Source organism: Gopherus flavomarginatus, chromosome 16, assembly GCF_025201925.1.
Source record: "Gopherus flavomarginatus isolate rGopFla2 chromosome 16, rGopFla2.mat.asm, whole genome shotgun sequence".
Lineage (NCBI taxonomy): Eukaryota > Metazoa > Chordata > Testudines > Testudinidae > Gopherus > Gopherus flavomarginatus.
Genome location: NC_066632.1, coordinates 1,640,397 through 1,666,790, shown reverse-complemented (window position 1 = coordinate 1,666,790; position 26,394 = coordinate 1,640,397). Strand labels below are relative to the sequence as shown.

The 26,394-nt window shown below is 48.2% G+C and overlaps 1 protein-coding gene across 5 annotated transcripts in view; it reads right to left on the bottom strand.

Annotated features, from left to right (window-relative positions):
• The window catches only part of SLC44A2 (solute carrier family 44 member 2), a 48,488-nt gene that overhangs the window by 2,021 nt on the left and 20,073 nt on the right, over positions 1-26,394 (bottom strand). The window contains exons 1-23 of one of the 5 annotated variants that reach the window (XM_050925257.1): positions 21,255-21,440; positions 20,507-20,583; positions 19,093-19,141; positions 18,742-18,815; positions 17,548-17,632; positions 16,578-16,662; positions 15,828-15,944; positions 15,575-15,635; positions 14,800-14,923; positions 14,186-14,269; positions 13,209-13,321; positions 12,301-12,432; positions 10,640-10,739; positions 10,280-10,372; positions 9,949-10,036; positions 8,977-9,239; positions 8,754-8,848; positions 7,649-7,752; positions 7,100-7,173; positions 6,444-6,514; positions 6,071-6,159; positions 3,804-3,888; positions 7-2,852 (exon numbers count right to left, since the gene is read on the bottom strand). In XM_050925257.1, the coding sequence (XP_050781214.1) occupies positions 2,731-2,852; positions 3,804-3,888; positions 6,071-6,159; positions 6,444-6,514; positions 7,100-7,173; positions 7,649-7,752; positions 8,754-8,848; positions 8,977-9,239; positions 9,949-10,036; positions 10,280-10,372; positions 10,640-10,739; positions 12,301-12,432; positions 13,209-13,321; positions 14,186-14,269; positions 14,800-14,923; positions 15,575-15,635; positions 15,828-15,944; positions 16,578-16,662; positions 17,548-17,632; positions 18,742-18,815; positions 19,093-19,141; positions 20,507-20,583; positions 21,255-21,415 (2,346 nt within the window). In that variant the 5' untranslated portion in view covers positions 21,416-21,440 and the 3' untranslated portion in view covers positions 7-2,730. Of the gene's footprint in view, positions 1-6; positions 2,853-3,803; positions 3,889-6,070; positions 6,160-6,443; positions 6,515-7,099; positions 7,174-7,648; positions 7,753-8,753; positions 8,849-8,976; positions 9,240-9,948; positions 10,037-10,279; positions 10,373-10,639; positions 10,740-12,300; positions 12,433-13,208; positions 13,322-14,185; positions 14,270-14,799; positions 14,924-15,574; positions 15,636-15,827; positions 15,945-16,577; positions 16,663-17,547; positions 17,633-18,741; positions 18,816-19,092; positions 19,142-20,506; positions 20,584-21,254; positions 21,441-23,415; positions 23,878-26,394 lie in introns of those variants that run through there. The other 4 variants (XM_050925258.1, XM_050925260.1, XM_050925261.1 and 1 more) reach the window with 4 other exon arrangements.

Sequence of the window (26,394 nt, the reverse complement as noted above, 5' to 3'; positions counted from 1 at the left end):
CTACAGGGGGGAAGGAGCAGGGGTTAAAATTCAGAGCTTAAGTACTGCAGGGTTGTAAACACCTCAGACTAGAACCAGTTACTGGGCTTGCCAAGCCCCGTAGGAATAAATTTGTTTTCAGTGCCATTTAAACAGCAGGTGCTCTCACATCTACATGCACAAACTTTTCACAATTCAGACTGAGTTGGATGCTGGGGAAAGTTGCTGTGGTTCCTGTGATGGTCATAGACGGTGCAGTTAAGAAGTCTAGAGACAGACTAGTGCTAAAAGAACAGATGTAATACTCATCCATTAAATACCCAGTTGAGATGTGGATGCCCTTCTGCTTCTCACAGGCAGTGCAGGTATGTGTATTCTGTCTGTCTTTCTTCTAAAGCCCTTGATGTATGCAGCTTCCAAATGTAAAAGTCACAATTACACACTTGTACCACTCCCATTTTAAAGACAGAGTATTGGACTCCGGAAGGGAGGCTGTTTATCAACATCTATTTGGAAGGAGCAGGGGGTCTAAAGTGTTAGGTTACAAATCAGCTAAGACAGGGGTTCCTCCTATATGAACAGAACAGGTTCCTCAATACTGCCATTGCCTGGAAATACAGAGATTACTATTACTTCAGGATAGTGTGGCAAGAGTGCTCACTCATTGTTCTTCAGTATAGCGTAACTGCTCATGACTTGATTGTAAAGCAAGTCACTTGTTATTTGTTTGGCACAGTTCACCTAGTGTACAATACCCTTGTCAACATACAGTATATACATAATAAGTAGGCATGTCCCTGGCACAGAATATATTGTTCAGTCGCTAGCTGTTCAAAGCACAGCAGCAGCTCCAGCAAAAGTCATAGGAGAATAACAGCCAAAAATCACAGAGACTATCAGCTTCATAGCTTAGTGAAACAGTCCTGGAATATTTTGAGGTTGATGGCATAGTGATGAGGGCATTAGCATCAAAACCCAGCAACTTTTTCCTAAAAGGATAAGACTCAACATATGGGAACCTTATTTGGATGGGAATTTGTAATGCAAGATTTGGCAGTGTTTGCAGAATTGAGTCCTCAAGGAAGAGACCCTTCCTAAATCAATCAAAATAAGGCAACAAACCCCACACAACATCCTTCTGGTCCTTGATATAGTAAGGAGAAAATAAGGTGAAGCTCCATCGGGCGTTTGCGGGCATATGTTTAGATGCCGAAAACTTTAAAAACTGGCCATCTGTCAAACCTCTCTAGATTCAGTTGTACTATTTCTGTCCACCATCATGCTGCAACACCTCCCAAATGTAATATCTGCCATTTTCTCTTGCTCTTCCAGTCATTAACACTGGGTACACAATCACAGATTCTTGTGGCATCTAGACTTGATGGATGGTCTCGTGGCTAAAAGGAAATCATAGAACCTATTTGGGAGTCCCTTTCTGTTCTGTGTAGCTCAGCTTCAGTTATTTTCTACCCAACTGTCCTGACTGCACTGGGCTGTGAGCTAAGAAGGTGCCAGGATCTTATTTGAAACACCTGGAGGCTATAACCCTGGAAAGCTGCTTTACCCCCTCCATCTTCTCTCTCATGGAAAAATGGGACAATCATCATCTGAACTACCTCAGGTTTGAGCAGAGTTCTGTAAGCCGGTTACCACAAAGCTCTGCCATCTTCCATTTAGTTACTAGTTAAGCGAGTAGCTAACCAGGAAGTGGGAGACAGACTAAAAGAATTCTATACAAGTCAAGCTGTACATACGAGTGAAAAGATCAATTAGATTTTTCAACTTTAAAAAAATTATATTAAAAAAATTCCTGCCAACTTGTTCATTCTCCAAAAATAACCTCTCTGAAGAGTCAGTGTGAGAAAACAGCAACTACAAGTTTCCTACTTTAAACAGAGCGAATTCCATTTTGGGACACAAAGGTTTCCAGGACCCTCATGGACACAACAACAGATTTGAAAGTGAAGCATATGCCACCTAGTAAAGAAAACTTCAGATCTGCCAGCTACATTTTGCATAGAAATAGTAGTGAGAAAAATGGTTAATTTCTCTTTGCAGCCAGCTTGGGGCTGAGCAATAAAGAGGAAAATATAGTTGTATCCAGAACAGATTGACATATGGGCAGCTGTAAACTTCTTGATCATTCTACAAATTAGCATCTCGCCAACTGCAAAGAGAAACAGCTTCCCCACAAATAGAGCATAGAACAGGACAGAGCAAGTCAGTCAACTTTTAAGGGACATTCCAGAAGTAGCGATAATGCCCCTTTCATTATAGGCAATTGAGAGTAGAGGAGGATGCAAAGTAATTTTTTTAATGAGTGAGATATACACTATCCTGTGTATATATAAACCCAACTTTGGCTTCTGTGGAGGCAAGAGTCTCGTTGCTTAGGTTAGCAAAATGTTAGCTATCATGCATCAATGGATAGGTGGGACTCGAGCTTCATTCTAGGAGATGATTATGTCAAATGCGTAAGAGTCCCAATTACAGTTCCACCCATTTTGGTACAAGAATATTAGTTAGGGGGAAGGAACATGGATTTGATTCAGCATTCACCCACTTGCACTGTCCTTCCAAAATCAAAACCCCCTCTACCCTCAAGAATTCCAAAGACAAGCAGCTGAAAATCAAGCACCACCAGGGTGGAGCCTTGGAAGAATGCCACACAGTTACAGATTGTCTGGGTGAGCACAAGTCTTCTACAAGACACCCACATGTGCGTGCCCTCCCTGCTCAGAAAGTTGAGCCCTATCCTTGGCTATCAGCACTTTTGGATGATTCTAGGCTCCCCTTCAGCAGGATTTCACTCAGCTCGGGGGACATGTAGTAAGGTCGCTCAGGAGATCCATCATTCCTCTCCAGGTCTTCACCTTTTTGCAACCCCAGGAAGATGAAGGAAGTGGCCACGGAAAGGAGGCATGAGAAGAAGTGGAGGAGCAAGGAGAGCAGCATAGCAAAAACAAGAGAGAACGACAGAGGGAGAGGAAAAAAAAAGGAAAAAACTGAAGTTAGTTGCAGTTAGATTCCACCACCAAGATCAAAGCACCAAGAAATTTAGAGAGACTAAAACAGATTACAGAGAGTCTAATTTTAGGCTACAAATTTCTATTGCTACCAAGCATGGTGTACAGGAGCTGCTTGTTAGAGTGGTTTTGGGGGTGCTGAACAGGGAGAGGCAGAAGAGAACGTCACCGTTTTAGAAATGATAGGAGTTAGCTTTCAGGGGTTCTTCCATCATCTCATTTTATTCAGGGTTTTAAATCACTGATGCCGAGTTGGTGCATGCGTATTTTTGTACACAGCTCTTCGGGAGAGATTTTGAAGACTTGTACTTCTAAATCCTTTGGCATTTTTGAAAGATTTGCCCAAGTGCTCTAAGCCCTGGGCTCATCCTTCCCATTGCAGCCCATGCACAAGAGGCAGCGTTTGAGATTAATGGAGCTGTGATGCAGAAAGCAGAGGAAAGCTGGAGGTTTGCGAGGGCCCATAACAGCCTTTAATAATAATGAGAAGTATGGGGAAGCCCTAGACTAAGGAAAAAAGTATGACACCTCAATTCTTGGGAACAGGGAGGATGGAGGATGGAGTGTCCCTTTGTGTTGAACTGCTCTCTTTTATAAGCAGAAGCCATGTCGGTGGAAGTAGTTCAGTAGAGCAGAAGCAAACTATGAAGTGACAAGTAGTCAAAGAAAGGTTGCCTGAGCCAAACACAACAGAACAGTTCCACAGCCCAGCCCTCTGGGGTGACAGAGGTGTAGCCACAAAGTAGTACAAAGTAATATTCAACTGAGCACCAAAACCCATACGGCCCAGTTACTTACAGAAGCAAAGGAAGAGGGTGTCCACACACATGGCATAGACGCTGAAGAATCCATGTGCAATGAGATAGGAGCCCACGACCAGAGTCTGTAAGAGAAACCAGATTGTCACCTCAATGTTGAACCTAATTATTTTGGGGCAATTCTCTGCCCTGTGTTAGGAGGTCAGACTAGAGGATCACCATGATCCCTTCTGGTCTTGAAATCTATAACCTGATACCAGTATGGAGAGCAAGATGCTGCAGAAGGTCCCATGAAAGAGAGAAAAGACCTGCTGAACTCCACTCACGGTTCCCCCTTCCGTTTCCAGAGGAAAAGAGAAATGGCCCTGCTCAACCTGATTCAGGCACATGGAGGCACAGTAGCACCAGTGAATGGAAGCTGGCCAGACTTGGCTCAGTGCAGCTGCCTGGAAGTGCCTATAGGGAGATGTGCTTCTGCATTAATTGGCTGACTCCGCAGAGAAGCCAAGGTTTGAATGGGAAACTGAGAATGAGCTCTCCTTTTACAAAGAGGGACTCCTTGAGGACAGTGAGTAGGGGAAGCTCTTTCTGCTCAAGCTGCATATGTTCTGGAGAAGGGCTAACGTCCCTAAAATTCATTAAAAGCAAAGAATCCTGTGGCACCTTATAGACTAACAGACGTTTTGGAGCATGAGCTTTCGTGGGTGAATACCCACTTCATCAGATGCATGTAGTGGAAATTTCCAGGGGCAGGTATATACATGCAAGCAAGCTAGAGATAACAAGGTTAGTTCAATCAGGGAGGATGAGGCCCTGTTCTAGCAGTTGAGGTGTGAAAACCCAGGGAGGAGAAACTGGTTTTGTAGTTGGCAAGCCATTCACAGTCTGTTTAATCCTGAGCTGATGGTGTCAAATTTGCAGATGAACTGAAACTCAGCAGTTTCTCTTTGAAGTCTGGTCCTGAAGTTTTTTTGCTGCAGGATGGCCACCTTAAGATCTGCTATAGTGTGGCCAGGAAGGTTAAAGTGTTCTCCTACAGGTTTTTGTATATTGCCATTCCTAATATCTGACTTGTGTCCATTTATCCTTTTCTGTAGAGATTGTCCAGTTTGGCCGACGTACATAGCAGAGGGGCATTGCTGGCATATGATGGCGTATATTACATTGGTGGACGTGCAGGTGAATGAACCAGTAATGGTGTGGCTGATCTGGTTAGGTCCTGTGATATGTCGCTGGTGTAGATATGTGGGCAGAGCTGGCATCGAGGTTTGTTGCATGGATTGGTTCCTGAGCTAGAGTTACTATGGTGCGGTGTGCAGTTACTGGTGAGAATATGTTTCAGGTTGGCAGGTTGTCTGTGGGCAAGGACTGGCCTGCCACCCAAGGCCTGTGAAAATGTGGGATCATTGTCCAGGATGGGTTGTAGGTCCGTGATGATGCGTTGGAGGAGTTTTAGCTGGGGACTGTATGTGATGGCCAGTGGAGTCCTGTTGGTTTCTTTCTTGGGTTTGTCTTGCAGTAGGAGGCTTCTGGGTACACGTCTGGCTCTGTTGATCTGTTTCCTTATTTCCTCGTGCGGGTATTGTAGTTTTGAGAATGCTTGGTGAAGCTTTTGTAGGTGTTGGTCTCTGTCTGAGGGGTTAGAGCAGATGCGGTTGTACCTCAGTGCTTGGCTGTAGACAATGGATCGTGTGATGTGCCCAGGATGGAAGCTGGAGGCATGAAGGTAGGCATAGCGGTCGGTAGGTTTTTGGTATAGTGTGGTGTTAATATGACCATCACTTATTTGCACCGTGGTGTCTAGGAAGTGGACCTCTCGTGTAGATTGGTCCAGGCTGAGGCTGATGGTGGGGTGGAAGCTGTTGAAATCGTGGTGGAATTCTTCCAGAGTCTCCTTCCCATGGGTCCAAATGATGAAGATGTCATCAATGTAGTGTAGGTAGAGAAGGGGCACGAGTGGACAGGAGCTGAGGAAGCGTTGTTCCAGGTCGGCCATAAAAATATTGGCATATTGTGGGGCCATGCAGGTGCCCATAGCGGTGCTACTGATCTGGAGATATATATTGTCATCAAATTTGAAATAGTTGTGTGTGAGGATAAAGGCGCAGAGCTCAGCAGCCAGTTGTGCTGTGGCATCATCAGGGATACTGTTCCTGACAGCTTGTATTCCATCTGTGTGTGGGATGTTAGTGTATAGTCTGTTAGTCTATAAGGTGCCACAGGATTCTTTGCTGCTTTTACAGATCCAGACTAACACGGCTACCCCTCTGATACCTAAATTCATTGTAAGGCAAGTAAGATACCCACCAGGATAGGGACCCAATAGTAATTGAGAGTAGGTGCAGTGCCCTGAACCACATCTATCCGCTGGGTGAAGAAGAAAAAGGCGAGGATTCCTAGAGAGGAGAAAATCATAATAGAGATGTTTGTGAGATGCACTAGCGACAAGCAAGAAAGGGCAGCATGGGGGGGGGGCTGAAGAGGGAGGAGGAAGGTGAATTTAGAGATCTAGTAGGGGGATTATGGAAAGGAAGTTGATTCCTGGAATGGCTGGGGAGATTTGCAAGGGGTTGAGAAAATGGAAGGACATGCAGCTTTCGCCAGTCTCTCTACAACAGGGTTCAGGGGGAGGGGCTTAACCGAAGTAAGCCCCAGAAGAGGACTGAGATCCCAAACTTACCAACACTTCCCACGATGAGGAGTTTACCAAGGAAGAGCAGAAAATCTGTGACTTTATCTAAAACAGCCACCCTGAAAACAGAGAGATGTGAATGTCTTTCCATACCCTCAAGGAAGGGTGTGGCGGGGGGAGTAAAAGAGGCAAAGCGCATCCAAGCTCCTCTGTGGTAAAGACCACCCAGGATAGGAGTTGCTAAGAGGCTAAAGACACAATGGTTTGTGCAAACCTAGAGCCAATATGCATTTCCGACCTGATATCTGACAGATACACAGACCTTGGATATCCACAGTGAGAGTCAGTTGTTCACACAGGCCTTTTAAATGGTTTCAGATACAAATGCCACCTTTACATATCCCCAGAGAGGCTACTTCCAAGTGGGACTAGAATATCTCCCTGTCCTCTTACCTCTAGCTGCTGCCTCATATTCTCTATTCCCAACACACCTTCTTCCACAGGTCACCCATCTATCTGTGGTCACCTGTCTGTCCGTGGCAAGGCATCCCAAGCTGCTTTCATGGATTTGGCTGTACCCACGTCATGCCCTCAGTCAGCTACCCTGGCCAAGCCTGGTAAATAGTAGCCCTGGGGAAGAGGAGCCATTTCCTTGTTGGGTAGTCTTGGAGGAGGGAGGATTCCACCAGTTTCCAGGTTCTTACCTGATAATGTTCCTCATGAGCAGGAAGAATGCATTCTTGGCTGAAGTGCAGAAGTTGGTGCCATAGATGGCAATCTGGGACGGATCACAAATGAGGACACAGAGAGGAAATGGGGTTACTCAGTAGCAGTCATGGTCTTTTCCAGAAGATTTTGCCCTGAAGCCTAAAGATTGTCACCAAGCTGTCGCAGTACAGATTAGTCATTCAGAGCCGCATTAGGGTAAAGAGACCCCCTGCCCTTTCACCACACTGCCAGGGCAGAATGTGTCAAGCGGCCATTCTGTCTGAAGCCTGTCCCATCTTTCACTAGTACACAGGGCAGATTTGACCTCCTGATCTTGTGGACACTGCTGGATGTTGGGTCGCTAACATAAGACAGCCAATGCCTCTTAAGACCTAAATGAGATCTTCATGGAGCTAGGGGAAGCCAGCCATTGATGGGGTGGAAAGGAGTGTTCAGAAGCAGTCCCTTTTGGAGAATCTCAAAATGTACTACGACCTTCCCCATTCACTGGATATTTGGTGGCATTCTTAAACTGGGGTCCTCACCATGATGTATGCATTCCTGTTCAGGAACTTGATAAATTTTTCCAGGCACCAGAAGCAGCATTTGAGACAGGCCAGCAGGAACTTGGCAAACTTATTCTCAGCAGCTAAAAGCACAAGAGACACAGTAGAAAGAGTGTGGAGCAGAAGAGAAAGTTGTTCTTTGAAACAGCAACTCTTCTAGTATCAAAAATCTCAGCACCAGACACCTTGCTCCCTGCAACACACCCCTCCAACCCCCATCCTGTGCACAGTTCCCACCCATATCAGTTCTCCAGCCATTTCTCTTTGCTCCTTTCAGCTTAACCCTATGTCACAGCACCATCATGTGATCACATCATGTGATCACAGATGTAGCTGGCAGCTACCTTCTCTTGCACAGATACTTTCAGGAAACATAAACCAATTTTCTTTTTTAGCCACAATCAAAAAGCATCCTCAGAGAAGAAGCAAGCAGCAGTCCCTCACTTCATCCTGGGCATCCCATGTCAGTTTTAGGTTGGGTATTCCAGTTAGCCACAGCCGTCAGCCAGTGGAAGCACTGGGATTTTTAGTATTCTCATCTGGAGTGAGAGCCCTATCCACTAGACTGTACTACTCCTGTGGACAGAGAGGGTGCTCTGGAGAATCATACCGGGAGGAAGGTCTCATGCGTTGCTCTTGCACTTTAATTCACAGCTCACATTTCAGTCACTGAAGTCATTTAGTCAGACCAGGACTGTAACAAGGTGTCAAGTGCAATTCTGCACAGAAGTCCAGAGCCATTCTACTGACTCACTGCCAATCAGACCAAGTGGGTTAGTGCCTACCCAAGAGGAGTATGTAAGGTCTCTCTGCCCACAAAGGCAGAAAAATCTAGAGAAGAGGGGGTCTGACAGAGAAAGCCTTTAGGAACATCTAGGCTCAGAAGGAAGCAGAGAGCAGTACCTATGTTTACATTCAGGCATCAGACACAAAGGTAAAGGAAAAGGGAACGTTTGAAGTAGGGCAGGAATACCATTGGCTTACATGGACCAAATTATTCTGAGTTGTGACTCGACATGGAGAAACCTTGCTCACCTTGTTTGTCCCCCACCTGCCCTTTCCCAAGCAGTCCTCAACTGGGTACCTTTCAGCTTGTGATCCAGATACTCCAGAAGGACCCTGATGATCTGGACAATGGCAAGAATCAGAGACCCAAAGGCCAACGAGCCAGTGTGATACCTGCCATGGGGAAGAAGAGGAGAGGACCTTTGTTAGATGCAGCTTCTTGGCATTTTTGCTTTTAAGTAATTTCTCCTGTAGCCAACAAGAAAACCCAAACTTCTCTTTGGAAAAGCTCCAGTGCTCACCTGAGTGCCCGGCCGAAGGAGGAGAAGAGGGGGAAAGCCGGCATGTCATCAGGTTTCTTGAAGGCCCAATAGTAGGAAGCAAAGGCTCCGGCTAGCGTGACCTGGCCCAGCGCAATCACAAAGTTGGCCAGCCAGAAGAACATAAAGGCATTATAGATCTGGAAGATGATGAGGTATTTGTGGTAGGCCGTCTCTCCCCCATAGAATGCAAAGAGGCAGCGGGCATCTGGGCACTGCTTGGTGATGTTGGTCATATTGAATGTCTAGAGAAAATTAGAGATGCTTAGATATTGCAGAGATGAGGACCATACAAGAACCAAGATAGACAGTAGTTCTCGACAACTCAAAAGCCATTTCTGGAGTTTGAGTCCAGGAAGTTATTTTTCATTTCCCATACACCACGTTCAACCCCAGAAGCAGTTGCATTTCAGATGGGTAAAAGAACTTGTCTACACACACTACTCATTGAGCCCCTGGGAGTACTGTGAAGATCTCTGGTGCCTCAACATCACAAGGGCGAGGGGTAAAGGCATGAACTAAGCTCAGGGCACAGAGTCAGGAACTCCCAAGTTCTAATTCTCATTCAGATACAGGACTTCCTTTGCAACCTCAGCCAAGTATGTGCCTCAGTTTCTCCCCTGGAAAATGGGAATATATATTTCCCACTCTCAAGAGGGGCTGGAGATGGACATGGTTAAGCATATACAATGGTTAAAGGAGGATTATGAGGGGGAGGAGAGTAATCAACAGATATGAAGAGTGTAAATACGAACAAAGGGTGGGGAGGGGAGGGAAGGAGAGGTTATAGTTTAGCTAGCCCGAGAGACTGTCCCAGCAAATGGAGCCATATGGTACTCCAGGGATGGAGGCTACAGTAGCCGCCAAATTGGCTTTTGCACAATATGTCTGCTCAAGAGACTAATCTTATTAGGTCTAACATGTTCAGTTGTGACTATTCAGAGAGCCCCTCACCTCTGGTATGCAGGTCTGCCCAGCATAATCACATTTAGACGTATCGTTAAACACCTTGTAGACAGCCTCATTAGAAGTAGATAAGAAACTGGGAAGAAGCAGTTAAGGGGATTCAACTTTATGAGACTGAACCCAGTTCTCTATCTGTCCCATACAGACCTGCTCTTACCATCCTGCTTAACATTTTTTTTTTTTAATTTGATCATGAGACTGGATACATGTAAGTAAATAATCCCACAACATTTCTAGCCTTCTGAGGGATGTATGATTTCTGCCCCTACCACACCAGGGGTTCTTTGGAGGTGGAGGAGAGAGGAAGATGGAAGGATACACAGCGGTGCTGGCCCAGTAAGCAACGCAGAGACACACCAGGAAGAAGGTGCACAGAGGAAACACCAGTGACGTCATGATATGACCAACAGCCCTGCCAGGGAAGAGAGAGTCAGTAAAAATAACAAAAACCTTCCCATTGCAAGGGAAATCCAAACAGGTGGAGGACAAACCATCCAGACAGCAGCTTGCTTTGCAATAGACCCCAAACCTCCCACCACAGGTTTGGAATCGCCACTGCGCAGCCATCTCTTTCATGGGCCAGAGGGGGAGACGTGGCTTGTGTGTTAGACCCAGCAAGAGCTGGTCCTCGCCGCTCCCCGCTATTGCGTGTGGCTGCAGCAGTCCACACGAAGCTTACCTGCTGGCTTCCTTGATGAGCGCAATGGCAATGAGGATCCTCTTGCGGAGGAAGATGAGTAACAGGATGATGATCACCTCCATGATGCACAGGATAATCACTGAAAGAGAGAGGGGAAAACTGGAGTCGTACCATGATCAGAGCTCTGGATGCGTGCGTTTTCTTTGTAGTAGGACCCTACAATGCTGGCCCCTAGATATGAGAGCAGCGCACCTTGAAGAGACTACCTCTTTTTCCACAGAGTCTTAAGGAAACCCACCAACTTTGGGTTGGAGGTAGCATGATCACTGATACACTGGGTTTAAACTCTATAGAGGCTATGAGCATAGATATCCTCTGTAGGGGACGGGCTACATTTTTTTCCAAATAATTGACCAGGCAGTTGTGCAGCGTCATTGTCCTCCTTAGACATTGGTTTCTGAAGGAGTTCTCCCTTCTCTCCAGTTCCCAGGCATCCGGGTTGCAAGAGGGACAAAAACTGGCAGCCTTCTCGGCAGCCTCAGCAGAAAGTCAGAGGACTGAAGGGCCACGGAGGATGAATTCTCTTCCTTTACATCCCCAGAGGAGCGTAGGAAAAAGATACATGTCCTGCCACTGCCCATGCTGGTGGGCCTGTTATGGAGATTGAGGATTCCTGTCTCCAGGTGCAGTCAGTCCAGCACTGAAATTCACATCCCTCACAGCCAGGCATTTCTGCCTGTCGAATGCTGCCATGAACACAGTCCCCTGACTGGGACATCACACATGGAGATATGTGGTGTGATAGATCCAGGCCAGCTGGGAACAGCAGAGTAGTAGAAGGGAGATATACTGGCCACTGCATAAGCAGTTTTCTGTTCCCTGAGTGACCAGAGCAGGGGCTGCTCCAGGCTAATGAGAACATCTGACTCCAATTAACCTGCTAAGAGTCAGGTGAGGCTGTTAAGCACCTGACTCTAATTAAGGCCCCTCTGATGCTATAAAAGGGCTCACTCCAGCCATGCCAGGGGGAGCCAGAGGAGAGGAAGTGTGTGCGAGGAACTGGGAGCAAGATGCGTGCAAGAAGCTGAGAGTGCGTATGCATAATACTGGAGGATTGAGAAGTACAAGCGTTATCAGATATCAGGAGGAAGGTCCGGTGGTGAGGATAAAGAAGGTGCTGGGAGAAGGCCATGGGGAAGTAGCCCAGGGAGTTGTAGCTGTTACGCAACTGTACCAGGCAGCACTCTAGACAGCTGCAGTCCACAGGGTCCTGGGCTGGAACCCGGAGTAGAGGGCAGGCCCAGGTTCCCCCCAAACCTCCCAACTCCTGATCAAACACAGGAGGAATTGACCTGGACTGTGGCTTCTACCAGAGGGGAAGGTCTCTGGGCTGTTTCCCGACCCGCAGGGTGAAATCTGTGAGGTGAGCAAATCTGCCAGTAAGTGCAGGACCCAGCAAGGTAGAGGAGGAACTTTGTCACAGTGGGTTCTTGCCGTGCATGTGCAGAGCCCCCATCTAAGACCCCCAGCTCCTATTCTTGCAGGACAGCAGGACCTAAAACCCTCATGTCGTCTTACTTTCTAGCCTCTTCCTCCAAGCAAACGAGCACAAGAGATGAGCGTATAGGAGCGCTTGTTGTCCCACAGCCCTTTCTTTGTTTGCATTGCACCAGGTCTAGTAGAGCAGAAGTGAGACTTACTGAAGGCCAACCACGTTTGCTTCAGGTGGAGATAGACACGCAGATCCGTCTGGAATCCCAGATCCTTCAGGGAAACATCAGAGCCTGCTTCTCCTTTTAGACGGGCATATTCCAGGTAACAGTGGACAATTCCTGCAGTGGAAAGCAGAGATTTGACTGCCTTAGAGTGAAACTGTTAGCAGCCTCAGATTACTCATGCTCAGAGTATCTGCTACCCAGCGGGAACCATCCTTAAAAGGAGACCATGGGGAGGGTCTGTCAGCTCTCTTGGACGCAAGAATGAGGAGACTTCAGTCAATGCATATCTACAGGAGCAACTGCTCTCTAACCATTCAGGGGAGCTCCAGTCAAAGAAACAACTGATAACTGGAGAGGGCCTCTGGCCCCAGCCCCTACAAACTAGGGTTAAGCGACAGACGAAAAGATGTCGGCCAGTTTAGTCAGGTCTCCCCACCCAGCAGATGTTCATGTATGTTCCCACCCTGGTCTACACAAAATGTACATGCTGGATATGGTCCAAACTTGCCTCCTTCCTGGAGCTTACTTAATTTTTATTGTTAATGTAAACAAACTTCTGACTAAGGTTGGCTGTTCCTCAGCTTTTCCTTGCAAAACTCCCTGTCCCTCTGCCTCAGAGAGAGAGATTCCCATCCCCTCTTGTATCCTGGGTTGGAAATAATAGGATCCACCTGCTAGCATAAGTCAGTGGAAATAACTGCATCTTTAGGTAGAAGAGCCCTGCAACCCTACTGCAGTATCACAGTGAAACAGAAGAGACTAGAACACAGACTGAGCGGCTGTGACATCAGTCACTAAACCAATCTCAGATAGTTCTGCAGGGTGAATGCAAGAAGAGAAACCCTGGAGCCAGCCTCACGTCAGAGACTCTGAGCTCAACTGCCACTCACCATATCCGAGCACCAAGATCACCAGCACAATCATAACCCAGATCATGATCCCAGCAAGGAAGCGAAGCAGGACAACGAAGATGAAGCTGAACACCATGGCAATCACGAGACCTCTGCAGAGGGGAGAGAGGCAAGTTCATGAGCACAGAACCACACGCAGAAACGAGCCCGCATCAGAGCTTCTCATTTTCTGTGCCCTGCAGCTTTGTTCCATTAACTGATTTAGTCTCTTGTTTTTTTCCTGTGAACTTTAACAGCAGCAGAAGGAGCTAAGTTGGCAGCCTTGTTGATTGAAGTCCTCCCTCCCCAGAGCAGATACAACACAAACAGCCTCAGAGCAAACTTTCCTCTAAACTGGCTTCTCTGTGTCTCTCATTCCTGGAGGAGGGCAGGGGAAAGAGGTCAGTCCCCAGTGCCTGTTCAAATCCTTAGTCTCTAGATGGGGGCTACCAGCAATGGGGGCAGTTAGTCCTGGCAACACGTGTCCTGCTAAGAACTGGACCAAGACCCACCAAACTCATTGCACACAAGATGCCCAACTCTCGGAGGTGAATGAATGATTCAGCCACTGCCACATTGGTGGTGGATCAGAATCGGAGGCGGGCGCAGAAACCAACAGATAAAGAAAAACAAACTCTGGATTCCTTTCAGATCCCAAACCAGCCAGTCTCTCTAAATTCCTTTATTTTAACATAGTTCCACTACCACCTTTTTACCATCAGCAGAGTGGAGTGGAAAAAGCCCCCCCACAGCCTCATTACACAGGGGATAGAAAAACCCTACAGCTTCCATAACCAGCAAGCTTTGATACGTATTCATTCAAATGCCGCACTGTTCTCAGCACATGTTCTGCCAGACTCTGTACCCATTAAGCACTAGCGGCTCCCTGGCTCTGTTCCCATACAGCTCTATCTGGAAGGAGGTCGGACATCATGCTCTTTGTATGCATTAGCTCAGCCATTCAGGTCTCTGCTTACATTATTATCCAGTGCCAGGAAACCGTGTAATCTTCAAAGATCTTCATGGCCAGTTGTCTTGCTTCCAGAACCACGTTTGCTTTTCTGGAATTAAGAACAGCAGGAAGTTGTCGGGGGGTGGAGGGGCGCGTGAAGAGGCATGTCAGTTTCTGATCAACCCTGCACTCTTTTTAGGTCAACCAACGCCCCGTCGGTGCCAGGATAAGAATTGTTCTCACTGAACATCCTCAAAGCCACCTCATTGTCTTCCTTCAGATACCCTTTTAGAACTTCGCTGTGATGCCTACAAACATTTTGCTAGTGACTCGGCGGTGGTTGTGCCGGTACTCCCCCAGCTGTCTGTCAGTCTTCACCTCTTTCTGGTCTTTATACTTGGACTGTAAGCTCTTTAGGCCAGGGACCCTCTGTTCTGTGTTTGCACAGAGCCTACCACAGTGGGTTCCTGGTCCAGGACTAGGGCTCTTAGGTGCTACCACAACACAAGTAGTATTTCACCATCAAATTATTTACCATGATGCCTTCTGGTCATGTTCTAACATGACCAATTTTCCTAGCGAAGACAAGCCCAGAGGCACCCAGGATACCTCGCCTCAGAGATGAGGCTCAGAACTCACTTGGCCCCCTCCACCAGCTCTGTCACATTCCTTCGTTGTCCCAGTCCATCTTCAAAGGTTGTGTCATTCCCAACCATGACGACACCTTTCTTGGTGTTGATTGCTGGTAAACACCTGCGCGCCACTGAGGGATGAAGCATAAGAGGCACAGGTGAACTTTGGAGAGCAAAGCAGTCTAATTGCCACTTGCCTCATCAGGAAAATCCAGTACCTTCAGGTAAAGGCTAACAGGAAGTGCTTTACACAAGTGTCAATACCACTAACACCATTTTACACATATATGGAAACTGAGGCACAGATTTGGGAAGGAACTCTGCCATAGTTCCACATCAGATCAGCAGCAGAGCTGGGTTTAGAATCTGGCTGGTTCCCTTGCTCTCATCACCATACTGCACTCCCAAACCCAGCAGCTGGTCTGCTCCTGCTCTTATCCAGCAATTTAATGGGGGTTTTGCTCAGTCAATGCTATCTCCAATACCCTGTCCCAGCTGGCTGGATGTGCCACTGGGGGAAGGAACCTGTACCCTTGTATTTGCAGTCTCTTCCAAGCAACCTGCAAGGGAATGAACTGGAGCAAATCCTAGGTAGGGGGACACAGACATATGGAGACCAGCTATTAGTAACACACCTGTCTGCAAAGCTATCTTGGATGTACATTGCCCTCACATGCTGTTGCACCAGAGGCAACAAACCCTGTCTGAACTTAAACACTAGCCGTATTCAGTTCCCAGGACCCTTCCCAGCCTCTTTTCCTCTGTTCCCCAGTCAAACTCACAGGGTTTGCTGGGAGTGATCACGGACGGACAGTCTCCATCCTTCAGCACTTCTGGGAGACTCTAGAAGAGAGAGAGACTAGTTTAAATGAAATTCTCAGCCTGAAAATTTCTATACCATTGACTCTTCCTCTGGAGAAACATGCAAGCATCAGGTTAACATCAGAGAAAGAAGAGGCTAGAATGGCACCATACTGGGACCAGTTTTGAATAGTTTACTTCTAAAATACATCCCTTTCCTTTAATACAACTCACCTTCTTCGAATTGTCAAACCCTGGGATGCAGAACTGCTTGTAGTACTCAAAGTCTTTGGGTTGTTTCCTGGCATTCAGGTACGTGAGATACTGGTCTGGGCACTTATTCACACAGATCTGAAAGAGTTCAGACATGCACAGTACTTAAGACTGAAAGAACTGAGTGGGGCTATATAAGATCTAAGTATCATTATTAATCAGAGAGGAGCGGATGAGACAGACACCAGGTCACTACTCCCTCTTGGGTGAGGGGCAGCAGTCTGCTAGCCAGCATCCGGTCTCAGCCTACAGTTCAACGCTTGTCCATCGTGCCATAAAACTCAAAGCAAATCACCAGGAGAAGCCACTCATTTTTGCTCCTGTTCCTGCACCTCTCTCTGTTCAGGCTCTTAGTTGTTGTTGCAATGCCCAGGCACAACCAAGAGAGGGCATTCCACACCAAGTAGCTCCTCTCCCCCTAAACACTGAGACACAAACACCGGGAGACGCGTGCTCTACATACCTGGCACAATACCCAGTGCCCACCCAGTTACAGGATTCCCTCATGGCTGACTGGAAGGCAACACCCCCTGCTCCCGGGCGGTGGTCTGCATGTTATCTGCAAGGACATTTGCTAGGAATAGCATGTGGGACACTGCAAAGCTCCTATTTAAAACCTTCCAAATGAGAACAAAGGAGGAGTCGGGGCCCCAAGAGAAGCAGCAACGAGTGGTGTTTGGGAGTGTGAGATGCTGCGGAGAGCTGTGTTACCTGTTTGGTCGGACACTGGAACTCCAGCAACACCAAGGGGCTGGCGCACTTTAGGATGTTGAAGTAAAACAGGAAAGGCTTGTTCCTGCAAACAAGACGACATTTCAGTTTCTGGAATCTCCTGTCCAAGAGGGGACCCAGGAACCTCCCGCACCACCTATTCTGCTTCAGGCCTGAAATGAGACCCTGCGCTGCCTTGCCCATCCGACTGCAGTGGAGAAGTCACACTGTCCTTCCACAGCCAAGACAGCTGAGTGCTTTCGAAATATTTATAGTGCTGCTCTTTTCACAAACTAAAGAGCTGGAGCAGGAACCTAGAGTCAAATGCTCTGTCTCACCAGGCTGGAGAACCTAGTTCCAATCCTGCTCTTTTATCTGGCTCCCTGGCAAGTGGTCTAGAGGTTCATCTCTTAGGATGAGAGAATCGCAGCAATACACTTTCTGGCTGATTAGAACTGGAGCTGCCACTTGGAAAATCATAATGACCCACACTTAAGTGTGAATAGAGACTAAAAGGCTGTGTTGCTCAGCCCGGGTCCATAGCCTCTACCTGCAGCTCTAGTAGTCTCTGCTGGTTTGATTAGAGCTTTTCTCGCTTTGCCTAGTCTCAGGCAGCGGCAAGTGGAGGGGGCGGGGTGCTCACACAGCCTGAAAAACAAAAGGTAGCACTGAGCAAACAGATGGATTGTTGGTGTCCCTCTTTATACCTCACGGGAGCTTGGGGTTGGTGGGGGACAGAGGGAAAGGGGCAAATCCCCTGGCTGCTCGGAAGGGGGAGAAGGGAGGGGAGGGGAGGAGATACAGTTGAATGGAGCTGTAGGAAGCCACGAAATGAAGTTTGTAGTATTTTGAGGCTATATTGCTTCTAGAAGTGTTATGGAGCAAAGACAGAACATTACTCAGTGTTCCCATTTAATGGCAAACCAGCTTTCCTGGCAGTCTTAAAGGAAGAGAGATCTCAGACACATACTCATTGGGAGTTCCCAGCTGGCCACAGAACTGCCCGCGACTATCTGTGGGGTAAATCACCTTCCTGGGGTCACCGTATGTCCATGCTGAGTGGGAGAAAAAAAAGCTACGATTAACCAGGCAACCTTCATTCCCTTCTCCCATCTCACCTGCTGTATCAACCATTGGCCAAGGACCTCCCTCCCATCCCCCTTAGCAAGTGATCTCATATAAACACCCTCCGCCCCAAACAAATCAATGGGGCGGCCCATCATGGGTAGCCCCACCCAGAGTTCTCCTCTGTGCTGATCTGACATGGCTGTGGATACATGGACCAGTCTCTTCCAGCCTCCCTCTGAAACAGGAGCAGACACAAAACTGAGGTAGTACATGAAATGACAATCTGCCCCCATGAGTTTTCAGCTGCCGAGGAGCTAAAGGGATTGTCCCAGGGTGGCTGGGCCCTGTGAACAGACCAGGTCTGGCTCCCTTGTGCCACAGTAGGTGGGCCCAGTCGAGCCCATTAAAGGGGATAGGGCTCCATGTGGGGCTAGGAAGGCCTGTCAGAGCACGGGCAGAGGAGTGACTGGGGCAGGTTGTTCCTGAGGACAGAAACCACAGAGGAGTGGCGCTAACGCTGGGGATGGATCCCTGGAACAAGGGCCCAGGTGCTCAAAGAGCTAACCCTGGTGCCAGCCTTCCAGAAGAAGGGAAGCTGGGTGAAATCAGAAAGCTGCAAGAAGCAGGATTACCAGAAACCCCTTGGAGGAGAGGCCACAAAACACTAGGATAGAGGTGAGCTGAGGAACTGGTTTTGTTGGTTTGGACAATAAACTTTCTTCAGTAATACTGGCCGTGGCAGCATATGCTTGAAAGCTGGGGAGGAGCCCTGCCACATCACAGTCAGGGATCCTGCCTCGAGGAGCAGGGGCGACTCCACCTGCAAGGGGAGAACCATCCCTCCCACCCAGAAACATCACCTGTTAGTGGCTGGGCACTGGGTACTGTGCCAAGTAATGCCCCGTGAGCCCCACCCCATGCATATGTAACAACACAACACAGTAAGCATTTAATCACTTTTCAACCTGGTGTTTTTATCCCAATGCCTTTTTAGGGCCTGTCCCCACCAGGATCCGAGTCTAGAGGTGTTGAGGGTGACAAATGCCACTGTATCCTAAAAAACAGAGAAAGGAAGAGAGGGCCGCATGCTGCCTACCTATGATTCCCACAATGACATAGCCAACAATGGCAATGACGAGGAGGATACAGCAGATGATGTCAGTGCAGCTCCTGAGGGAGGAAGGAGAAGTAAGAAGATCAGGCACTAGCCTCAGAAAAGCATGGAGACTGGAGCACTCACTATGACCCCCTGCTTCATCCCAGCACCCCTCTGCAGAGACCAATCACATCCATGTTCTAGCTGAGATGTGGCTCCTGCCTCCAAGGTCTCTGCGGCAATCAGCGTTCCCCAGTCACCTATTCATATTATTGCCACTACAGAGTGTCGGATGAGAACAGGTGAGGAGCACCCCACTCCTATTGCCAGCTGCTGAGAGGCTGCTCTTACCTGTCATGAATGGGACCTTTGAATGACGGGTCATATTTCTGTGGCGTCCCTAAAAAGAAGGTAAGAGGACACTGAGTTAGCCATTCATTTGGAGTAGCATTGGGACAGCAGGGTCAATTTCCCCATCCTTTTCCTCCAACTAGGCCCTGTTATGGAGCTACTTCACACTCAGGAGTAGCAGGAACTTGGCAAATATTGGTGTTGGTTAGAGATGACAAATATGCCTTTCATCGGGTGGCAGGGCAGCTGGTAAACTGAAGCCGAGCAAGAGGAAGTGATTTGCCCAAAGGGACACAGCACATCAGTGCAACAGCCAGGAATAGGACACCATTTTCCACAACTCTAACTACTTGGCAACGTTCCCTCTTTGCCCAGTCTTTGCAGCCACCGGACACAGATGGAGCCAAATCTGGCCCCACTGGGGTACCCCATGCAGCCCTGGAGATATAACAGAGGGCAGACCATGACCCATTGTATTTACTTTTCAAAAGCAGAGTTGTGCACATCTGCTATGTTATCGCGGGAAAGGTGTGTTGAAGACGTCTGATTCTAAGTTTAATTGTCTATTTGTGGCAGCTGAATTTCTTCCCACCAAGAAGAGAAGAACTCAGGAAGTGGTGGGTTAGGAATGAGTTTGGGGCTCTCCTGAGCAGGAGAACTTCAGTTCTATAGACACAGGCAAGAAAGATTCAGACCAGGAAATCACCTCCAACCACCATTTTCTGGGCTGATCCTAGCCATCCCCCAGGAGCAAGGGAATTAAGGAAAATGCTAGGTAAACAATCCAGCAGCACAGAAGAGCAGCAGAGACACAGCCACCCTCACCTGCCTCTGTCACACACCAAATACCAACAACACTCCAGGCAGATCTAAAAATACCAGGAATTCATGGCCCAAGGAGCAGTTCATGCCTTACAGCCAGCTCTGTGAGCTTCCAAGGGCTGTATTCTCACCTTTTTATTTTAACACTTCACCAGCTCAAGAACTGCTTTAAGTCACTGGGGCAGGTGAGGAATTTAAAAATAAGAGACACATTGCTGGAGCCAAAACAATTAGTAATGCTCCTAGGAAGGAAGGAAATGCTGGCCATCCATCAAGGATGTCAGGTTTTCCCCAGTGCCTTCCATTCAAGGATCTCAAAGCACTTTACAAACAAAACATTTATCACCCTGCCTCAGCCTCTCAGGGAGGCTAGTCAGAATCATAATTCTACAGATAGAGAAAATGAGCAGAAAATGGAAAAATTTATTCCTCAGTCACACGGTGAATCAGCAACAAAACCCAGGCGTCCTATCTCCTTCTCATGAACTCAGCTCACAAAAGCATGCCTCTGTCTCCTGAAAGCTCCTTCCAAGCTTTCCCTACGTCTTCTGTTTTCTTTCTGGAACTGGCACCCCTCGTCTGAGTGCAGTACCAATAACGCTGCACAGAGGCAGGAGAGATGCCAGGAAAGTACACCCAAAGCACAGGACACATCGCAGGAGACAGGGTCTAGGAAAAGAGGAACAGATTTAAAAATTTTACTAAAGCTAATGTTATATAGATATATATAGAGAGAGAGGTTGGGAAAAGAGTGTCTGTACATCTGGGTATAGTGCTTAGAGATTATTCACAAATATAAAGTTAGTTTTTAAAAGTCACATGATACATAGAGTACACAGTCAGCAATAACCCATATTTAGGTGACTAGATTTAACAATACAGTTTAGATATTAGAATACTACATCCTCATCTTGGCACCATGGATGGTGCGGATGGAGGAGGCTGGAAGTGGGTTGCACCTTTACAACAAAGGCCTGGAGACTACCCAGAACCAGGGAGGAAAATAATCTACCAAGAGATCACTTTTCTTCTGACATCCTAGTGTCCAGGGCTGGAAATAATTCAGTTTCCACATAGCTCCTCAGCCAATTCTTCGAGAATGTTTCCATTTAGCTCCTGGGAATGTTCCAAGAGAGTAAGTCACCAGAAATGTTTTCAGAGCCTCAGGAGAGGCCCAGGGGCCCCTCAGTCAGGTTACCCAGAGCCAGCTCCAGACCTAGGATAGCAAGTTCTATCTAACCTAGAAATCCCGTCTCTCTACAGGGTGCAACCACCCTAACCCAGCCAAGCACTCGTAGGATGGAATTCAATAGCTGCAGCCAGACTGCTCATTCCATTACCTCCCGCTCTGAGAAGGAGCCAGGCACGGATCCCTCTCTGAGAAGTCTAGGAGCTGCTGAGATTCCCTAAGAGCCAGTGCACAAGGCAGACATACACAGATGCTTTGAAAGTGAAACCAGCTGGATTTCCTGGAAAAACAGGATGCAAGACTAGCATGCATACGCCAGAAATTCCAGCTACCTAATGTACTTACAGCTGGCAATTGTGGAAGAGACATGAGTGTGCAACGTTCCTTCTCCGTATCTCTCACCCACACAGAGCACCCACCCTGGCTATCTTGTTTGTGGACAGGCAGTAAAGTGATTTTACAAGGCCCCTGTTTCCCTTATCTACAGAGCAGGATTCTTGGCAGCTTTTGTGAACTGTCTGCGCAAACACTCAGAGCAGCTGCATCCCCACCCCCACCAGGGAGAATTTATGCAGAAGAGTTTATAACAGTAGGTTTGCAGCTCCCACTCAGCACTCAAAAGATAAACCAATGCCCATTTGCCAGGCTACAGAGATCACCAAGCTCTCAGCAGGACACTTGGCACCTGTGAAATGAAACAGCTCTTGATTTCTACTCACTGGATTTCCCTCTTTCAGAAGGATCATAGATTCATAGATTCTAGGGTCAGAAGGGACCAATGTGATCATCTAGTCGGACCCCCTGCACAAAGCAGGCCACAGAACCCTACCCATCCATTTCTATAACAAACCCCCAACCTATGCCTGAGTTATTGAAGTCTTCAAATTGTGGTTTGAAGACCTCAAGCTGCAGAGAATCCACCAGCAGGTGACCCATGCCCCACGCTGCAGGGGAAAGCGAAAAACCTCCAGGGCCTCTGCCAATCTGCCAATCTGAATCTGGAAAGTTCCCTCCCGACCCCAAATATGGCGATCAGCTAAACCCTGAGCATGTGGGCAAGACTCACCAGCCAGCAGTCAGAAAAGAATTCTCTGCAGTAACTCAGATCCCATCCCAGCCAACATCCCATCACCAACCACCAATCACAGTTCACTGCTCAGAGCAAGAGCAGCTAGTAGCCCTGCTTGGAACTAACAGCCTCCTTCAGGCCAAACGTGCAGCCGCTCCCTGCTAATCCTGGACACTGTCAGTGCATCTCGCTTCTATTCAAGTCCTGGACTCCCAGTGCCTCCAACTCTGCCAACACACCGCAGTTCTGCCCCACCCTGCTCTTCCAGTCCTGGGTCACTCCGGGGCAGCGATGGGTAACTTTGCTGAAACGTTCACCTCCCTAAAAATACCTCACAAGCAACAACTTTGTGGCAATTGCCCCCAAACTAGCCACCCCCCATGAATGTCTTGGACAGCAAGGGTGGGGGTTCTCCACCATCTGTGCTGACACAAAGGGAACTCTGAATCTTTGCAGAAAGGGTGAGGGTCACAGAGTAGAACTGGAGGTCCAACTTCTTAGCCATCAGGGCCAAGAGACTCCAGGGTTAATTTGTGGCCATGGGAGCCTAAAAGAGGAGGGGCCAGCGCCCAGGGCTATGTAACTAACACAGAGTGATTCACAACAAGGGAGTGACAACTTGTCCACACACAAGTCATGCTGCTTTAACTACACCATGGAAAGCAGGACAAGCCAGCTAGTGTTTATACTGATTACAAAGGTGCTTTTATAGCTATTCCCCTGCAAGAAAGGGAGTAAACTCTGTGGATGTAGGGTGCCTTGATACTAGGGCTTAGAGCCTTTTTCTCCTTTCAGTCTCAGGGCAGGGCTAACCACAACTGAAAAGAAATGCAGAGGAAAGGCAGCTGCTGTCCTGCTTAGCCAGGAAGCTGTTAACTGTAACTCTGCAGCCTCTCTACCCTCCATGGACCTCAGCTGCTTGTGAAGGAGTCTGACTGTCAGACATTCATTAAAGTTCAGGGAGTTTGCTGAGAGCCAGCCCTGTCCATCCATGCCCAGATTCCAGTCCAGACGCTTCGCCCATAATCAGAAAGGCATCCGAGCACAGACTGCTACTGGCAAAGTCCCAAGGCACCCAGGAGAGGCAGCACCCGATTCCCCAGACTAAGTGCCGTCCACTGCAGACCCTTGCACACCACGGAGGGGAAGGAACGCGCCAGGCGCAGGAAGGGAGCACAGGAGCTGGCATAAGCAAGCCCCAGAGAAGACACACTGGATTGCTGCACGACGCACACTTTCTTACCGTGTTTGCCATAATAATTCTCTTCGTCTCCCGCCATGCCAGCAACTCGCTGCAGGAGCTCAGCTCACTTCCTTTCGACTCCCCCAGTCAGTCGGGGATCGGTTGCCCAGTCGGGCTCCCGTGCCCCCTCTTCCTCTCTGGCTGAACTGGTCTAACCTGTAATAGGTATTTAGCAAAAAGCTCCCTTTGCAGGCACTTTGTGTTGCTCTTTCCCACACTGATTCTCTGGCTAGCTTAGCCCTCTTTCCCCTTCCCTCTGGGTGTGACTATAAGCAGCCAATAAAAACAGAAGCCCATTCAGCGAGCACATTTAAAGGAACAGTAACCCTCCTCTAGGATAGGGCTGGGTTGTTGGCCTTGTTCTCCTAGGTCCTGGGCCACGTCTGGTCATTCATACCCTGTGCCAAAGCATGTCAGTGCTCCCGAATCAGAACGGCAACAAGGGTGGAAACATCACCCAGGGTGCAAGGCCGGGGCCAGTTCAAAAGCAGGGCCGAGGCTCTTTCTTTAGCACTCATGTAGGATCTCTCAAGATGTCCCTCGCATGGAAGATGTATCAGATTCTAGCCATCTCGCATGGCCAGGCCTGTGGCCAAGCAGAGCCCTGCACAGAGAACTCCCAACCATGACGCCCTGCACCCTCAAACACACAGGATCTGACCCACTGTGAAGAACTCCCCAAAGAAAGGGGTTCATGAAGCAGCTCTTTGCCTTAGGGCCAGGGCAGCATGGTGGCACACGGGAGAAGGGAGTCTCTCAGACAGGCTGTAAACAGTTGTAGCTGCTTAAACCATGAAAAGGCAACAAAATGGGGGAAGTTTTATTGCTTCACAAAATAAGCTTTTTTACACCCATGCAAATAGGTATGCAATGCTCTGAGCTGGGCTCTGACCCCTCCACAGCTGAATTCTCTTCCCTCCTCTCAGTCATGCGTGCTTGGCATGTGCAGCAGCAGCTACAGGCAGAAAGTTTGAGTTTCTTTTCTCCTGAAAAAGAAATTTTCCTCTCACAAGTCCTTGATGCAGAAAGTGAGGGGAAGGCACACGTGGGAGAGAGACGCATATAGATGTGCGCACGTTTCTATTCTGCTGATGGGCCGAGACACCGTGGTTGCACTGGTAGAACTGTGTCAGTTCCTGATACAGTCACACTCCCACAGCCTCTAGCGTGGATGCAGGTATGCCAGAGTAAAGGTGATTTGCTCCCCTTCCTGTCAGGAATAGCTAGACGGTTCAAGGCACCTTGGTATTGGGCTAACCAGGTTCACACTAGGTGACTCTACCAACAGAGTTAAGCTTTTGTGTATAGACAAGACCTTAGAATTGTGTCTTTAAACAAAGCTTTAAGCCTATCTGTTGTGCTCATCTGCCCTCCTTCACACACCCCTAGGGGGCGGGGCTGCTACCGCCAGTGGGCAGATGGGACTGCAGGCCCAGAGAGACTAAGTGACTTGCCTGAGGTCACACAGAGAGTCTGTGGCAGAGCAGGGATTTGAACCTGGCTCACTTACATCTCAGGCTAGCACCCTTGACCACTAGACCTTCTTCTTCCTTTAGCCACGCCACTGGCCACCACTGGCACGGGACCAAGATGCGGGGCTGTGGCTGGAAGCTGGTTCTGCTCATTGTGTTCATAACGTGTACCCAGCGCAATTGGCAGACTGCCAGTCCCAGCACCTCGTCTGATCCTCAGGGGGCACACGGTGAGCCACAGCAAGGCGGGTGTCATGAACATACAGCTAAGGGTTAAGAAGCTCAAATAACCTGATTGACCAAAAGGACCAATAAGGGGAGAAGATACTTTCAAATCTGTGGGGGAAGGTTTTTGTTTTGTGCTCTGTGTGGTGTTGTCTCTGAAACAAAGAGAGAGACCAAGCAAGTAATCCAGCTCCTACTGAAATGATACATCTAATATTACAGAAATTGTAAGTAATAGCAAGGAAATGCCTTAGCGTATCTTTTGTTTTAGCTTGTGGATTTTCCCTAAGCTAAGAGGGAGGTTTAGTCCTGTTTTTTTGTAACTTTAAAGTTTTGCCTAGAGGAGACTCCTCTGTGTTTTAAATCTTATTACCCTGTAAAATTGCCTTCCATCCTGATTTTACAGAGGTGCTTCTTTTACTTTTTTCTTTATTATAAAGTTGTGTTTTTAAGAACCTGATAGGTTTTTAGTGTCCTAAAAACCCAAGGGGCTGGTCTGTGCTCACCTTGGTTACCTATTTGGTTGGTATATTATTCTCAAGGCTCCCCAGGAAAGGGGGTGAAGGGGCCTGGGGGGATATTTTGGGGAAACAGGAACTCCAAGTGGTCCTTTGCCTGAATCTTTGTCTAACTCACTTGGTGGTGGCAGCGATACCATCCCAGGGTAAGGAATTTGTGCCTTGGGGAAGTTTTTAACCTAAGCTGGTGGAATATAAGCTTAGGGGGGCTTTCATGCGGGTCCTCACATCTGTACCCCAGAATTCAGAGTGGGGAGGGAACCCTGACAGCAGGTTCTGCCTCCCACCACCTCCTGCCAGGGCCTCAGCTCCATCTCAGCGTCCTCAGCACCTCTGCTGGGATCAAGAGCAAGAAGCCAGCTGGTACCAGTTCTGTTCATGGCTGAGACCCATCAAATTCACATTGCGTCAGGGCGCACGTTCCGATCTCAGGCTGCCGTTGAAATCACTGAGTGTCTCATGCCTACTCTGTCCCGAGCCCACAGTTCATTGCTGTGGTCCACCCTCTTCGCTATATTTAGATTGTAAATAAATCCTCAGAATCAGGAATAGAAACCAGAAGCCCTGACTCCCTGCCCCTCCCCCACTCTAACCATGAGACCCCACTGCCCTCCCAGAGCTGGGAATAGAACCCAGGAGTCCTGGCTCCCAGCCCCCACTGCTCTAAGCACTAGACAGAACTTCCTTTGGATAGTGACTGGGCCAAAGGTTGACGGTACATCCTGTGCAACCCCCCTAAGCCAGCGCAGAATCCACCTCCCTGC